At 31.3% G+C, this 17,702-nt stretch overlaps 2 protein-coding genes across 2 annotated transcripts; one reads left to right on the plus strand and one right to left on the minus strand.

Annotated features, from left to right (window-relative positions):
• Nucleotides 1-2,707: 2,707 nt before the first annotated feature.
• LOC107476172 (probable CCR4-associated factor 1 homolog 11) lies at nucleotides 2,708-3,713 on the minus strand. The gene has a single exon (XM_016095932.3). It carries the CDS (start codon nucleotides 3,659-3,661, stop codon nucleotides 2,804-2,806), a length of 858 nt encoding a protein of 285 aa, XP_015951418.1. The 5' UTR covers nucleotides 3,662-3,713; the 3' UTR covers nucleotides 2,708-2,803.
• A 4,965-nt stretch (nucleotides 3,714-8,678) lies between these two features.
• On the plus strand, nucleotides 8,679-11,318 carry LOC107476173 (ubiquitin-conjugating enzyme E2 variant 1C). The gene is made up of 4 exons (XM_016095933.3): nucleotides 8,679-8,924; nucleotides 9,645-9,784; nucleotides 10,328-10,453; nucleotides 10,777-11,318. The coding sequence occupies exons 1-4, from the start codon at nucleotides 8,891-8,893 to the stop codon at nucleotides 10,915-10,917; spliced, it is 441 nt and encodes a 146-aa protein (XP_015951419.1). The 5' UTR covers nucleotides 8,679-8,890; the 3' UTR covers nucleotides 10,918-11,318.
• Nucleotides 11,319-17,702: the final 6,384 nt, after the last annotated feature.

The following is a 17,702-nucleotide window of genomic DNA, read 5'->3' on the forward strand; positions in this document are numbered from 1 at the left end:
TCTGCCTCTGACGCGACGATTATCCTCGGACTGGGTAAGGGTGGTTACGACGACATTCTCCTCGGCTCAGTCAGGCGCATGACGATGACGTCCTCCTCAGCTGGGTGAGACGCGTGACGGTGCAACGCAATATTCTCCTCGGGCAGGATTCTCAGGCATGCGACTGTTGTGGTGAACAGTGACCTTGAGATCAAGAGGGGAAAGCAGTAAGAAGGGGAAGCGCAGCGGTGAAGGTGGAGGAGGGTGGCAGCGCCGCAGCAATGAGGGGAAGGTTGAGATTGAGAGAATCGCTTAGGTAGCGTTTGATTTGGGGAAGGTTGAGATTGAGAGAATCGCTTAGGTAGCATTTGATTTGAAGTATTGAGACAGAGACTGAAAGATTGAGACTCAGTATCATGTTTGTTGGCTCCTGGTACTAAAATTTCTATCTCTGTCCCTAAAATTTCAGTATTTCAATACCTCCAAAAAGTGAAGACACAGGGGACTGAAATTTTTAGAGACAGAGACTGAAACTTTAATAACACTTTATACATAAAATACTCTCATTTCAATTAATTAATTCCAATTTTACCTTTTGTACAAATTAAATTAGAGTTTCATTCTTGTTCTAATTCCGTCTTCCACTTTGCACCAAACAGAATACTGAAATTTATTTCTATCTCTGTCTCTTAGTCTCTGTCTCTCAATCTCAGTCTTTTAATCTCTGTCTCTCCACCAAACACTACCTTAGGTTTTCAAACTTGATGAACTGGGAGGTGAGAAGTGACGGTTTAGAATTTTTGAAAGTGTAAAACTAATATATAAATCAAGGGTATTTTAGTCATTTCTTACGATGGTATTATACAGGTACTCACGGGACGGGAACCTCTATCCCCACTCCCTCCCTGTTTTTTATACAGGTCCCCGCCTCCTGCAGGGAAAAATAGCCTCCAAAACCATCCTTGCCATGCCTATAGGTGATGATGGGTTCACTGCAAAATTTTTTATTTCTCTTGGGATGTAGTATGCAATGATGTCTTTTAGAGCAGCAGGGAAGTTTCTTTGGTGGAGGAAGAATCTTAAAGGGCTTTAACATACTCAAATATGTTTGATTTCAAAGATTCCAGATGCCAAAGACATGACACAGGTCAGACCAATTAGTTTATCCTCGGTTTTTTATAAGATTATTTCAAAGAATCTAGTGCATAGATTGCAACATTTTATGAATGATCTTATTAACCTCAATCAAAGTGTTTTCCTGAACGGTAGACTGATTTCTGACAATATTCTTGTGACTCATGAATGTATGCATTATTTAAAGACTAAGAAATTTGGTTTGGAATATGAGATGACCATTAAATTGGACAAGAGCAAAGCGAATGACAGAGTTGAGTGAAGTTTCCTATAGTTTATAATGGAGAGAATGGGGTTTGATGCTAGATGGATATTTTGGATTTGGGAACTTGTCACTATTGTTTTTTACTCTGTACTTGTGGAAAGACAACCTTATGACTTCTTTAAGCCAACAAGGGGAATCCATCAAGGAGAACTCTTGTCTCCATACCTCTCTCTTTTTTGTGGAGAAGATTTTTTTTCATACTACCCAGGGCAAAATAAGATGATACAAGGTATTCAAATTTATAGAAAAAGTCTAGCAGTTAGCCACCTTTTTGTGGATGACTCAATTCTGTTCTATAAATCTACAGAGAAATCCTGCACTAATATCCTAGCTCTACTCTATGACTACGAAACACTCACTGGATAGAAGGTTGAATAGACAATGAAATTTTAGCTATAGTAATCCAAAAATCAAAACATATTAGAATTGGACATTTGAACATGGTATACATGCTAAGCTCTTCAGTTAAGTTTTTTCAACCAAAGAATTAGGAGTCATCCAAAATCATAGAAGCATGTGCATTTACTATTCTATACTATATTCTTCAACTAAGCAGCTCTTGCATTTCAAAAATCATCAAAGTAGCAAAATAAAAAGAGGGAAGGTTGTTGTCAACAGATGGTTTCAACTCAACTAAAATGCTTCTGAGCCAATGCATACTTGGATAGGGCATCCCTTTAGTCTCTTCTGAGGAAGAAAACACTACTATTAAAGATGAATTGATATTTTCTAATAAAAACTACATCAATCTGCACAGTACTAAGTAATGAATCTGCATGAGACACAATCTTATTTTCCGAGGCAGAAATAGCTATATGATTCAATAAAACATTATCTGAATTCTTGAGTATACATTAGCACAAACATTTCTGGAAAATATCTATTCAATCGTATATAATACTAACTACTAAGTAATGAGTATATGCAGAACGTACAATTTTTGAGGCATAAAGTAAGGCCAGAACTACTTGCATTCATGTGCTCAACATTTTTTGTTACTCTATTATCATGTACAAGTTTTATAGGTAGCCCTAAGAATAGATGAAAATCTGCCCCCTTTGAAGATGTGAGTAAAGTATGACTTACAAACCACCAGTGACTCTTCCTCTGCTTTCATTTGAAGCAAAATTGGCCTCAACAACATCATCCATGGTTGCCTGAGAAGCAAAAATCAGAATCCAAAGCATTCCTCAACTAAGCGTTAAAATCCCACTCTACTTGAAATTCATTACTTCTAAAATGCACACTTCCAACAACAATGCTATCAATCTACTATTAACAAAAACACAATCAAAACGTAAAATCGAAGCTCATCTACACATACATGCATAATTTAAAGGAAATTTTCATTATTAAGGACTAACCACTTGCAAAGTCTACACAATTATTAAAACAAAAAGTTAAAAAGAAAAACTCGGAAAAATATCAAAAAATCTCTTCCAAACCATATAATACCCCAGCATATTTAGCCAAACCAGCATCATCTTCTTTACCGAAGTAAACTTCTCTTATCCTCCGGAAACCATGCAGGGTCAGCAAGCTATCTGAACCAGCTTGGTGACTCTTTCCAACAACCCGGTCCACCTTCAACATCTTGCAAACCCGGTCCAATCCTCCATACAGATTTGAACAGAACCTAATCAAGTGTTTCACATCAAAAACCCTATCCCCAAAGAAGACCCTAACCAGCCCCAAAAATTTCCCCAATTCCACCGGCAACTGCTTCTGCGTCAGCATCTTAACCAAGTATCCGAAATCGTAAGCGCTGTGGAACGTTATCCACGAAACGTCGTCGTTGCAGACGAGCCCCGACGACATCATGAGCTCGGCGAAACGCCTCGACTCGATGCCGAATCTCAAATTACGGTCGAAATCGATGCCCTGGCGGCGGAGAAGCTCGACTGAATCGTGCGAGTGAGGGTCACGCGCCACGTCGAAGTCGTTGAAGTTGAATTCCCAAATGAAGTTCTCTGAGGTTCCGAGGTTCGGTAGGTTTCCCTTGTTGTCCGAAAAAGCGAGTCCAATCTGTATGATTGGGAGACTGTCGACGTTGGATTTGAGGACGGCGTAGTGGGCGGAGGGGCGGCGGAGGTTGGAATCGGCGAGGCGGCGAACTACGACGCCGGGGAACTCTGTGTCCATTGAGATTAGAGGGAAGGAACCGATGATGGAACGGATCAACTTGAACTCCGATTCGAGATTCGATGACCACACTGATCGTGTGACGATGACGGGGACGGCGGAGGAGGTGCCGTGTAGTGACGGCGGAGAAGGCACGATCATGGTGTTTAGCTGAAAAGAATCTCCGATTTTGTTTTTTGTTTTTTTTTTTTTGGGGAAATTAAGAGTGTCATTGAATTTTTATAGGAAGAGAAAGAGATGAACAACATTTTGGTGTTTACGTAACTCTCCTTCCTTCTAATTACCGCTTTGGTAGCCATTGCCCTCTTTCTTATTTCTTTCAACCTTTTTAATTAATTATAAATAAATTATTATGAATTACGTTAGTCGGTCCTCAAAATCTTTGCTACCTTTTTGTGTGCTGTGTGCATGTAATTACTAATTAGGACTCGTCAAGTGTGTTTAAAAATAAAAGTAAAAATAAAAATGTGTTTGTAAAATAAGAAAGTAAAGATTTAATTATTTTTAAATCAATGCAATGTGATTTATACGTAATAAAAATTATAATTATATTTATTATTATTATTATTTTATTTTTATTAATGTTCTAATTTTAAGTTTTGTATATTTTTATATATTTATGCAGTGTAATAATATCAACTAAAATATTAATTAAAATAATAAAAATGTTATGTTTTAATTAATTAAAAGGATAATTTATTATTCAAATTGATGACTATATGTATTATTATGTTGATTGGTTTTCATTTATGAGATAACAATCATGTTACATGATGGATAGATTAAAAAAAAAGGTTCCACTCTAAAGTAGTTTTTGAGATTTATAAATTATATTAATTTAGTCTTTAATTTATTAATTGTATTATTTATATTTTTGATATTGTAAAAAATGTATTTAGTTGATCTTTCGTTTTATTTTTGACTATTTAATATTGTTAGCGGCAATGACATGACAAATGAGTCTCACGTTATATATCATAAAATAATGTCGTACATATTATGGCACTAAAATACTTTTAGAACAACATTGTTTGACAAATTTTGCGAGTTAAAATTTTAAAATCTCAAAATCTATGATCACTTCATCTTCTTTTTCCTAAGAAATTAAACACTTAACAATATGCAATCTTCTGTAAATGTTGTTTAGGGTTTGAAAGGTGAAACTATTTGACGGAGTGGAGTTTGCTCGCATTCTGAGCTTTGTGTACTTTGAGAAAATGATGGTGAGTTTAGAGAGCTAAACTATGATTAAGATGATGACTAAATATTATTGGGTTATTTGTTTGTGTAATTTGTTTGGTTTAGTGTGCAACAAAATAAGTTAAACAAAAATGGACCAAAAAATTTGAGATGCAGCCCAAACTCTGTATGACCTATGCATGCACACAATATGTCTCACACATTAATCATTCATTGAGCAAACCCATTCTATAACTTCAAGTCTTTATCTAAAATGGGAAACTGAACCAAGAAAAAGAAAACAAACCACATGTGTAGAAAATAAAAATAAACAAGTTGGCCAAAGTGATAGAAGTCCAGTTTGGTTACTAAACATGTTTAGTCCAATAATAATTGTTCACTTCAAGTGGCTAAAAGACAAAGAAGCTCAAATTGGCCCAAAGCCTTCATAAACCATTCGGTGATCACAAGGAAGCTTTCTCCAGAAACCAAAAGTCTAAAACGTGACTTTATGCCTTAGGAACTGGAAGCTAAAATTCAATTGAGTTTAATGTGCTTTGAAAGCTTCACACGTTATTTTATCTCTTGGGTAATGGAAGTGGAAATTCAATTCGATTTAATTCCATTTAATGCTTCATTTGAAAGTTTTCTCTCTCTTCTCTCTCCTCTCTCTTGCTTTCAAACACTTCAATCTATCAAAGAAGAAGATAGAAGAAATAAGAAGTCACAGAAAAACCTATGAAAAAGAAAGGCTATGAAAGATATTTGCTACAGAAGAAAAGATTTGGAGAAAGACTTCAAGATTTTTGTTGCCAAGAAAAGAAAAGGATCAGCCTCGGCCAGAAAACAGATCTTCCTTAGTAAAAAGTTTATTTTTGTTTTTGTTCCACCAAGACGAAGATAGCCTCTGAGTCTCAAGCTGGAAGAAGCAAAAATAAAAAGTTTGAAACTAGCCTGGGTCAGACACTTATCAACGCTCAGAATCAATTCGTAAGGTCAAAGTCAAGATCAATGGCCAAGATTGAAGAAGATGGAAGAAAAAGGACGAGAGAGATGCATGCAACAGATTCGGGCGATCTCTCTCTCTCCTCTAGTGAAGCTGCCGCTACTCTAATGTTGGAGAAGAAGACAGTGCTAGGGTTGAACGTGATTCAACCTTGGAAGCTTTACTCTTCTATATTAACTTATTAAGGGTGAACGACTAAGGTTTGAAGGCAAGGAGTGAGAGCACACGTTTGGGTTTCCATAGCTCTTTGAGCTGTTTATTCTTCTCCTTCATGACTTTCATTGAATACTTCCTTTTCTCAATTTAGTCTGTCTATGTTTCATTGGGAGAAGGCAAAATGTGAGGTTTTGTAAGAAAAAGTCAATGAGTGAAAAAAAACAAAGAGTTAAAAAAAAGCCATAGTTATCTCAAAAATTATTTGTATGTATTTCTATTTTGTTGTCATGATCATGGGAAGATTCCATTGCAAGTTGGGTTAGCAATTTGTTGTTGAAAGTTAGGTTTTAGTCCTAGTCAAGTTTAGGTTGGGTTAGAATGTGGACTTGTTCCCTTACAAGTTGGGTGAGTACTTTGCAGTTGAAAGCTAAAGTGAGTCAAAGTCAAGTTCTGGTTGGATTAGAATCTGTATGTGTCCTATATAGAATTGGGTAGATCCTAGGGAGAATTGGTGAATGTAATTATGTTAAAAGATAGTGAAATTCCATCATTGTTGTGATGGAGACTGGATGTAGGCTGCATTGCACTTAGCAGCTGAATCAGGATACATCTTGGTGTGATTCTCTCTTCTCTGCTTCGTTTCTGCTTCATGCACTCAGGAGACAAAATGAAAATGTCTCTCAACTTCTTATGAGACAAAAGTAAAAATATCTCCCGAAGTTTCTGTACAAGGACAAAAGTAATGTTCTGCAAAAAGGGTAGCTAAGATTTAAATCCCCTTCTCTTAGCCACTGATTACCATCAAAAAAGAAAGATGTAGTAGATAATTTTTTTATGCTTTTCTTCTACATCATCATTCCAGATAAAAACCTCACGCCATGTTTTGTCCCTAGTTTGTATGAAGTAGGGTTAGAAGTTATGAACATACAAACACTTAACAATCATTTTTAAGAAAAAAAACTTACATTGTAATTGAGATAATTGAAGAAGTGTTTATTTTGGTTAGTATCTGTTGCAAACCATCGGAGCACAAAACAACAATTGCACCCACAATATTTTGCCACCCATAAACATGAAGTCTGACTTAGAGTTCTTAATGTTAATAGCATAGAGTTTTTTTTTAATTATAACTCACTTCCAATTATAATTCTACTTTTAGTTTTAAATAAAAACAACAAAAAAGAAGAATATTGGTGAACAAAGAGAATAAGAAAAATGATAGAGAAATGCTGCTAAAATTAGGGTTAAAATAGATAGGGAAACTACATTGAATCAAATAGTTTTAACTGGCAATTCAACTGTCTGTTACATACTCTAACGTGACATGCCAGTGCCATATCACTGTCGATGGCAAGATTAAATGGCCGAAAATAGGATGAGAGACTAATTAAGTACATTTTTTACAATATCAAAAACGTAAATAGTGTAATTGACAAATAAAAAATCAAACTAGTATAATTTGTAAATTTCATAAACCATTTTAGAATTTAGCTAAAACAATCAGTTATTAAGTATAAAAAATATAAAGAAAAATACTATATGCATAATTTGTTGTCAATCAAATTTAACTAAAGCAAATAATAAAATTTGAATGAGTAAATGAGTGAGAGTAATAAAAAATAATTTTTAATAGTCTTAAACCATTTTAGTTGGACTTAATTAATAAAACAATTTATACATTTATTGTTACTCAAAAATATATATTTAATATCTTATAAAAAAGTATTATCAACTTATCATACTATTTTAAATACAATAAATTATTTGTCTGATACGTAGTTAATTATTTTATTAGGCATATTTTTACCATTCTAATAATTGATTATTAACTTAAAACAATGTGTGAACTAATATTATAAATATTCACACAAATACATAATACTTATCTTTTATGTAAATTGAACTTTAATATAAAATAATTATATACCTACATTAAATATCACGTTAATAACAATAATTACTATACATGAATTGATTAAATAATTATCTAAAAAATAAAATTAATTAAATAATCATGTAAAAGATTGTATACAATAAATAAATCAAAATTAAAGTCGTTTAATATACATAAAACATCTTTATTACGGCATCTACTTATTTCTTTTAGTAACATTACTTTTGAAAATATCATTAAAAAATATCGTTTAATTTTAATGTACCAAAATATAAAACGTTTTACACGGTGTATAATTACATTAATTTTTTTAAATAATTATTATGTAAAAAATAATTATTTTTATTAATATGACATTATATAATTAGATGTAAACATAAAATTATTTTATAATAATAATATATTAAAATTAAATTAAAAAAAATATTATTTTTAAAAATTATAAAACAAGCGAGCTTATTAGAAGCAAATGGGCCCTTTGGTCCAATAGGAAGAAATTATGCGAGTTAAGTTGGTTAAATGATAATTAAGTTGGGTTGGTTTAGTAGTTAGCTAAATAAGTGTTAGAAGTTTGAATTTTGCTTTGTGCATGCAGTAATTTATTGGTCAGTAATAAATTCTGAAATGAAGCTCAATACCATAGCGTATTAGTCCTTGACCTACTGGGTTGGAGGATATCGTAAAAAACAAAAAAAATTGATTAAATAATCAGTTTTTATTTAAATAAGTGTTTGAATTTTAATTTTTGTAGATAAATGATTTATTGGCCAATAATAAATCTTGAAATAAAAAATAAGACGCATTCTTTTTTGTTTTTTTTTTGTTTTTGTTTTTCTCTTATTCTCTCTCTCTTCAATTTTCCATTTCTCATCATTAAGTAGACAAAATCCATAATATTACTACATTACCCTCTAGTCTCACATTTTTTTCCTCCTTTTTCCTTTGTTCCCTTATTCGTCAGTCGCGCACACACACACACCCTATTCTTTCTTTTCTTCTCTTCCCAATTCCCAATTTCACCGCACCCCAGATTCTCTCCTTCGCCTCTCTCTGCGTCTTCCCTCACCAAACTTCGATTCTCTTTCATCAGATCCGCAACATCCACATCGCCAAAACCCCTCTTTCTGCTATATCCATGACGCTTGGCTCAGCAGGATCCAGTGTCGTGGGTGAGAAACCCTTATTATACACCTCAACCGTACCTTTTCCTTTATAATATCTCTCTCGTTTTCTTTATTTTTTCTTTTTCTTTGTTGATTTTTTTGTTTCTTCGAGTTTCTAGATTTTGCTCATGTTTGTGTGCCGTTGACCTAGAACATTCGATGCGTTATTTTTTTCTCGTTAAAAACAATAATTAATAAATATAATATGTATGTTTTCTTGTTTCGTTTTATGCCGGTGGAATTTTGGATCGTGATTTCAGTTTTCTCAGCTGGGGCTTTTATTTGTTGATATTTTTTTGTGGGTTTACTTTGATTGATGTATTAATAGATTAGCCTTTTGTTTGATTTTGTGCATTTCGTTTGTAATTTGAATTTTTATTCGTGGGGTTGAGAACTTGAAAACTTGAAATGATGGTTGGTCATTAATAATACCTTGATTGAGTGATAAATGCATTGTTGCATGAGTTAATTCTGCCATTTCAATTACTGAGATTGTTCATAAAACATGTTTGTGATGATTTTGAGGTTCAATTAAATATGTTACACTTCTTTTGGGTTTAAATAAATAGGTTTGTGTATAAGTATGCATTATTGAAATGTTATTGTGAATCACTGTGTGGCAATGTAAATTATTTCTCTTTGATATTAGAAGATGCTAATTTTTCAGCTCAATTTAAGATTGGTAGTGTGAGTTGTTAAGTGTGTGTTGTTCACTCTCGGTCGCAGTTCCTAGGAACTTCAGATTGCTGGAGGAACTTGAACGCGGAGAAAAAGGTATTGGAGATGGCACAGTTAGCTATGGAATGGATGATGGAGATGACATTTACATGCGCTCTTGGACTGGAACCATCATCGGCCCCCACAATGTAAATAGCTATGTTGCCGCAATACTTCAATTTTACCTTTTGTATGTGTGTGCATTTCAGCTTATTTTGTTTAAACTATTGAATTAACATGAAGCAATTAGCTTAATCCTCAATGCTAGAATCAATTAAAGTGTGGAAGTTAGACCTTCTAAAATTTGAGACCTTACTCGCAGCTCTTAGCAACGGATCATGTGTTTGTGCAAGATTCAGCTACACTGTCTATCTTTCTTAAACTTAAGTATGCATGATGATGTTGATGACTGCTAACTTATAATTGGTAGTGTTATTGATTCTTTCTTCTTAATCTTGATAATAGAGTGAGATAGTGTATCATATATATATATATATATATGACCTTCTGTTGGGGTGTTGGATCGTTGCTATTGCTTGATTAATGTAGCGTATTTGCTCCAGTTGTAGAGAATTCTAGAGTATAAACTATTTATCTATCTATAAATTTCAAAGTTTAATCTAAGTACATCTTTTTCTCTGTAATTTACTTGAAATAATTGTGTAATTTTTCAATTTTTTTTTCTCCGTTAGACTGTTCATGAGGGAAGAATTTATCAGTTGAAGCTGTTCTGTGACAAAGACTACCCAGAAAAGCCCCCAAGTGTTCGGTTTCATTCAAGGATCAACATGACTTGTGTTAATCATGAAACTGGAGTGGTATCATTTATAATTCCATACATGCTTTCAGCTTTTAAATATTTCTTGTTTAGAGCATGATGTTTTCTGATACATAAACTATGCTTACTACGACGTTTTCCACTTGAATTCTCTTTCGATAACTTTGAGATGAATGATAGCATATAGTTCTAACTAATGAGAGGAATATCGAAATATATTCCTCCTTCCCGGTGATGAGAAAGTGCAGGGTTGCCTCATCCCCATCCCTTATCACTTACGGTTTATACATGGTTTTCTGATTTAACGAACTTGATGGCAAATTTTCTTTGTAGCAAGATTTATAGACTTGTGAATGAAAACAGGTTGAACCAAAGAAATTCGGCCTTCTCGCAAACTGGCAAAGAGAGTACACTATGGAGGACATACTTACCCAGCTGAAGAAGGAAATGGCCGCCCCTCATAACCGGAAGCTTGTCCAGCCACCAGAAGGCACCTACTTTTAGCGTCCAAGGTCGCATATAGATGTCGGGATCATATTGCATTCGCAGTATGCAATATATAGTGTGTCATGCCTTTTGTGGATCATTCTGAATTCAAGATCATATTAGGGGAATGTCCCCCTCCCCAACCTCCCAAAAAAAGCTTCATATTTTCCCTCCCATGGCTTCAGAGTTGTTTTTAATTATCTTTGTTAACTGTGCTGAAGGGGATGCTGTTTGATTAAAAAAACAAAAAATCAAAACTGTGTGTGTCAAATATTGAAAGCAACTCTTTTTAAGTAGTAATGTTCCCTTCGGATTAATGCTTTCAATTTTCCGCTTTTATTTTCTTTCTTTCTTTATTTTTATGCATTGTAACATGTAAGTAAGCTGAAGCCAAATGGAAAAGGGGCTATTTCGATTTAGGATGGATTTGTTGCTTACTCATATATGAGGAGAAAATCGTGCATGCTCTTAAGACGTTAGAGTATATTTAACAAGTGTTTCAAACTTTTGAGTATTTAGAGCCACTTGTTTGAGATTCTATATACTCATTTCTATTATTTAAATTTGGCAATGTGATCCTTGAAGAGGATAATAGCCATTGGTGTTTGAATTGAGTTCTATCCTTCTCAAGAGATGTCACTTAGACTTTTGGATTAAGTAATCTCACTGTTAACTAAAGAAAAAATTTAACTCATTCTCTTTCTTAATAGGATATTGTGTTGATTTATTTATTATTTGATGGTGAATTCTATGACATAGAAAGAAAGATTCTTCCACATGTGTATGTTTGTATTGTCAAAAGGGTAGTGTAACAAGTGTTTAGAAAAAGAGTAAATCAAGAGACAAGATTTGACATGTTATAAGTAAAATGTAGTGTATTTTGTCTTATGTAACATGTAAATAATGTATTAATTAAATAGGTTAATTATATTTATGTTAATTAATTATTAAAGATAATATTAGACTTTGTATGGTTTTTTTATTTTTGGACTTTTTGAATGTAGGCTCTCTCTTTCCAAAAATATTAACTTTACACACAAAAATTATGAATATTTATTTATTTTAATATATTCTTTTTTTCTTTTTTGATGACTTAGATATATTCAGTTTCACAAATATAAAAATGTATTTACATATTTTAACCAACAAAAAACATATAACTTTACGTATTTACATACATTTAAATTAATGGTAATATTTATATATATATTTAATTTAAATATTATATCAATATATCTGTCAATATTACTTTCGGTACATATAGATATTTATAAAAAAATATTATTCAAACACCACATATTCTTGACATCTTATAAAAATAGTTTGTTATTAATTATTTATATATTTAAAATTTTTAATTAATAAAACAAAAAAATTATATTTAATTATTTAAAAATATTGATGTCAAAATAGCATTTGTAATATTGTCATTTTCATGGTGCAGAAAGAGAGAATATATATTTTGGGAGGGTTGAATTTTTTTAAGAATGAAAATTATAATAAGAAATTTTGGTTTTTGTTATAAAGGCAAATTAAAAATAAATTTAATTTTAATATAGTGTTAGTATAAAATAATTTTATATTTACATCTAATGACGTAACACTACGTTAACAAAAATAATTATTTTTGGATGACAATTCACACGGTCTTTTGGATGACAATTCACACTGTCTATAAAAAGTAATTATTTTTGTTAACGTAATGTTACCTACTACTGTCTGTTACGTCATTAGATGTAAATATAAAATTATTTTATACTAACACTATATTAAAATTAAATTTATTTTTAATTTTCCTTTATAACAAAAAACAACATTTCTTATCACAATTTTCATTTTTTAAAAAAATCAACTCTCCCAAAATATATATTCTCTCTTTCTATACCATAAAAATGGCAGTATTACAAATGCTATTTTAATATCAATATTTTTTAAACAATTAAATATATTTTTTTGTTTTATTAATTAAAAAAATTTAAATATATAAATAATTAATAACAAACTATTTTTATAAGATGTCAAGAATATGTGGTGTTTGAATAATATTTTTTATAAATACTATATGTACCCAGAATAATATTAACAGATATATTGATATAATATTTAAATTAAATATATATAAATATTACTATTAATTTAAATATATGTAAATAGGTAAAGTTATATATTTTTTTGTTGGTTAAAATATGTAAATATATTTTTATATTTGTGAAACTGAATATATTTAAGTCATAAAAAAAAGAATATATTAAAATAAATAAATATTAATAAATTTTTGTGTGTAAAGTTAATATTTTTAAAGAGAGAGCGTACATTTAAAAAGTCCAAAAATAAAAAAATATACAAGATCTAATATTATCTTTAATAATTAATTAACATAAATATAATTAGCCTATTTAATCAATACATTATTTATATGTTACATAAGACAAAATACACTACATTTTACTCGTAACATGTCAAATTTTGTCTCTTAATTTACTCTTTTTCTAAACACTTGTTACACTACCTTTTTGACAACACAAACATACACATATAAAAAAACTTTTCTTTCTACATCATAGAATCCACCTTATTTGATTTGGTCTATATAAGTGGTTTGAGAATAGTAACTCTTTGTTTTTGTTTTAAGAGTTTTTCTATAGTATATATTAAGGTTTTAAATATAAAAACCAAATAGTGTTTCTTAAGTATTTATTGAATTGAGTTCAATCCTAGTTGATCATAACAAAGAAGAGGGCTCATTTGTTAGTCGTGCGGCAGTTATCTGCATAGTGGTGGGAGGTTACTGCCCTGCCTGGTGCCTGCGTCGCTGAACTTGTAGTGGGAAGGTCTTAACTTCTTATCCAAGTCGGGTCGGGTGCCAGGTCATGTGGGCTTGGTTTGGGGTCCGAGACTTGTCATGTGGTCTTAGTGGCTTTATTGGGCCAGGTTGAACCCAATTGCTTTTGGCGTGTACTAGGGCTTGTTGCAGATGTTTTGCCACGTTCCTTTTAGAGAGTGGATTAGATCCTAACTTTATGTAACAGTGAAGTTGGTCTAGTGGTTAGTTTATAAACAAGTATTATGAATTTAAATTTTGTCTTATGCATACAGTAATTTATTAGCTATCGATAAATCCTTAAATATAGTTTAGTACTACTGCGAATTAATCCTTGATATGTTGGGTTGAGGAATACCATAAAAAAATATAATGTTTATTGAAAATATAAATTTTGAAGCTTTCAATGTTTTTGTAATACATTTATCAAAATAAGTAAAAGATTTATTTTGAGTGACTTTAACGTATGTCTTTTAGCAACCCTATTTTTATTATTTTTGTTTCTTTTTAGTACTATAACTAAGACAACCAAAGTAGTTTTGGTTCATTATAATGACCTGATAAATGTTTTAAACCCTAAATTAAAATAGAAGTTGTTCTATCATACAATTACTACCAAGTTACCTTCTCTATCTAAGGTCAATTCATATTGAATCTCATCCTTATTCTATAGTCATTTCATGTTAAAAAAATTGATTGATTATGCAATAAGTTAGACTTTTAGATGACGGTGTGAAAGTCATGAATAAGTAGGTATTCTAATTATGTTACTCAATCATTTGGCACCCACTAATTGCGCATATGGTATTATATTATTGTAGGTGTCACATGTCACATGACCAAATTAAAAAAAAAAAGGTTATTCTAATAATATAAGCAAGTGGCTTGGGACATAAATTTGCAATTAGCCAATTGGCACCAAATGTGCGTCAGTGCGTGAGATTAAAGTATTATAAAAAAGTATCTAACATTTTTTTGTAAAGAATATTTTGTTTGTACGGCAACCCACAATGTATCTTTGTGAATTGTTAAGAATTCTTAGGAGGATTCTCTATTTCTCATTCACATTCTCTCTATTTTTTATTTTTAAATTGCAATAGGGTTTACATGTTTATTTTTAGGTGGATTCTCTATTTCTCACTCACATTCTCTGTATTAGTTGTCTTTTTGGCATTTTTTTTGGAGTAAAAGAATCACGTTCTATGCATCTCTAAAATGTTGCATTTTTTTATATTTACAAAACAGTAGTGCTACGTTACCAACTTTTTATCTGTCAATATCTGCCAACTTGAGTTGGGCTGGACATGAAACCCATCTACTAAATAAAGTCACATCTAAGTTAATCATGGTTTAATCCTAATTTATTACGTGTTGGTAATAATTGGCAGACTCTCTCTTGGTAACGTATACTTTTCCTTTACAAAATGTACAAATTCTTTATATATTTTGAAAGGATTTTCTCTTCGCGAATCGCGTTTATATATCTCTAAAATGTTGATTTTTTTTATATTTTGAAGAATGGCCAAATATAAAACAATAACAAAATAATAATTATTTTCTTTACCACCTCACTCTTATTTTAACGTTCAAACTAGGGGTGGCAACGGGTCCGCCCTGTCTTATAACAACCTGCATAGAATTCGTCCCACTTTTATCCGTAAATAGTAAAACGTTGAAACCTAATCCGTTCTTGCGGGTACTCGTCCCGCCTCTACCCGTCCCTATAATTATTAAAATCCAACAAATAAAATTAAATTTCAAAATTTATATAACTATCATCACATACATAACATAAATTAAAGTAAAAACTTAAATATAATACAATATTATTAATCACTTACTAATTATTTTACATATATTATACGTATTATATATTAAAATTATATATAATATATATATACCGGGGCGGGTATTACCTAAGAATATAATTCTCCACATACAAGCGTTTTTTATACAAGTCTTTACAAGTCAGTTATATTAACGCGCTTCGAACCGTTACTGCACGTTTTCACTGCACCTTCTTCTTCTTCTTGCTGCACGTTCTTCTTCCTCTTCCTCTTCTTCTTCTCTTTCGTTTCTTGCCTTCTTTTTTTCCTTCTTCATTTACGTGTTTTTCTCTCTGTTTTCTTTCTTCGTTATTCTCGATTTCCATTGTTTTTTGACATCAAGCTCTGAAATCGTTTTTGAAGAAGAAGAAGAAGTAGCAGAAGATGAGGAGAAGAAAGAGAAAGAGAAAGAGTTCTGAATTATGCATAAGGTGTACTTCAACGAATTTTGGGTGTATTTATGTAATCATTTGGGTGTATTTCTGAAGTTCCATTATCTTCAAATTTGACAAGAAACTCGTTTTCATGGAGGAAGAAGAAGAAGAGTCGTTCATAATGCATGAGTAGCGTGCTTTTGAAACAGGAAGTGGTTGAATAACGTGCGTTTATTTAATCTTGAATGTGGGAGTGTAATGCGTGTGTTTTGTTGGACTTGTGCCAACTTGTAAGACTTGTAAGCCAAAAAAACTTGTATGTGTAGCAAGCCTCATTACCTAAACCTGACCCCGTCCTGCCACTCCCAAGAATCCGCCCCGAGCGGGTAGGGATGGAGTGGTATCCGCGGGTTCGGATGGTGTTGCCATCCCTAGTTCAAACTATTATTTTATATATTTTTTTTGTTTTTGACCAAAAAATAAGAAGATTTAAACTCATGATTTCTTAACTAAATATGAAGAGACTATGCCATTTAAACTATAATTCATTGGCTGTTTTATGTTTATATTATACTAATTAAGTGTTAATAGTTTAATTTTTGTCTTATAAGTAAAAAAAAAATTAAAATTTTAAACTAATAATTTCATCCATTAAAGATTTAAAATGCTTATAAGCCATCGAAATAATTAATCATTATATTCAGTAGTAGATACTAAATCCCGCTTTTTTATTTTTAATATGGAGGAAGGTGTGGAGTGATACAGTGTTATGAAGAATATAGTGTTTTCCCTGCATGTGGTATTAGGGGACTGAAATTGGATCGAAAAATTTACAGTAAAAAACTCGGACGGTCTGATTAGAGGGAATCTATAAAAAAATAATTTTTTAATAAAATTCGGAAGGCCTGTTTTGATTTAAAAAAAAAAGAAAAATCTAAAAACGAAGGATCCGTTTTCATTTAAAGAAAAAAAATTAAAAAAACAAAGATTGTAAATGGAAAATCCGTTTTCAGTTTAAGAAAAGACAAAAAAAAAAGCGCAAACAGAGGGTCTGACTTGATTTTAAATAATAAAAAAACAAAAACTAATCGAACGATCTCATTTGTGGTCAATAAATTTTTTAACAAAGAACTTAGACTATTCGATTTTTCTCTATTCTACAACTGTGTCCAACACCTATATACACCATAACCAAACACAACGCACACACTCCTCCAATATAAAAAAAATTAACCACTAAATCCTGGAAGGAAAAAAAAAAAGTAAGTATACAATATCAAATATAATAGTGTAGTTTTTAACATTAAAAAGTTGCAAGTTACGAAATATATTTGTTTATAGAAAGTGATTGAATACAACCAACAATTAACAAATCCATCCTTCAGGATTGATTGATTGAATAAAGCAAATCCACGTCAATAATAAATAATTTGTGTCCCCATATATAAACATTCACAATTACCCATGCGCGCCTTTTCCGGTCAATGCTTGTTTAATCATCAAAAATCAACCCTAAATAATAAACAATTGAATCTTATTCTTTCAAATTATTTTATACATGCATCTATTTTATATTATTACATTAATAAAAACAAATAAATACATATATTTACTTGAATAAATGTATAAAAGTATAAAATATAATAATTTATGTGTATATTCTTAGTCAATTTATATAAACAAATTTGTTATGTAGTATAAATTATATTAATTTATACATCTATATATATGTTCAAAAATTGATAAAATACTAAAAATTTAGTTTATTAATCATTTTTGAAA

Source organism: Arachis duranensis, chromosome 2 (genome assembly GCF_000817695.3).
Source record: "Arachis duranensis cultivar V14167 chromosome 2, aradu.V14167.gnm2.J7QH, whole genome shotgun sequence".
Lineage (NCBI taxonomy): Eukaryota > Viridiplantae > Streptophyta > Magnoliopsida > Fabales > Fabaceae > Arachis > Arachis duranensis.

What these genes read in the sequence shown, in the direction of transcription:
- LOC107476173 (XM_016095933.3), top strand. Translation starts at nt 8,891, where the DNA reads ATGACGCTTGGCTCAGCAGGATCCAGTGTCGTGG. An exon ending in CCATCATCGGCCCCCACAAT is followed by an intron (nt 9,785 to 10,327) that starts GTAAATAGCTAT and finishes TTTCTCCGTTAG; the next exon opens with ACTGTTCATGAGGGAAGAAT. An exon ending in TTAATCATGAAACTGGAGTG is followed by an intron (nt 10,454 to 10,776) that starts GTATCATTTATA and finishes GAATGAAAACAG; the next exon opens with GTTGAACCAAAGAAATTCGG.
- LOC107476172 (XM_016095932.3), bottom strand. Translation starts at nt 3,661, where the DNA reads ATGATCGTGCCTTCTCCGCCGTCACTACACGGCACCTCCTCCGCCGTC.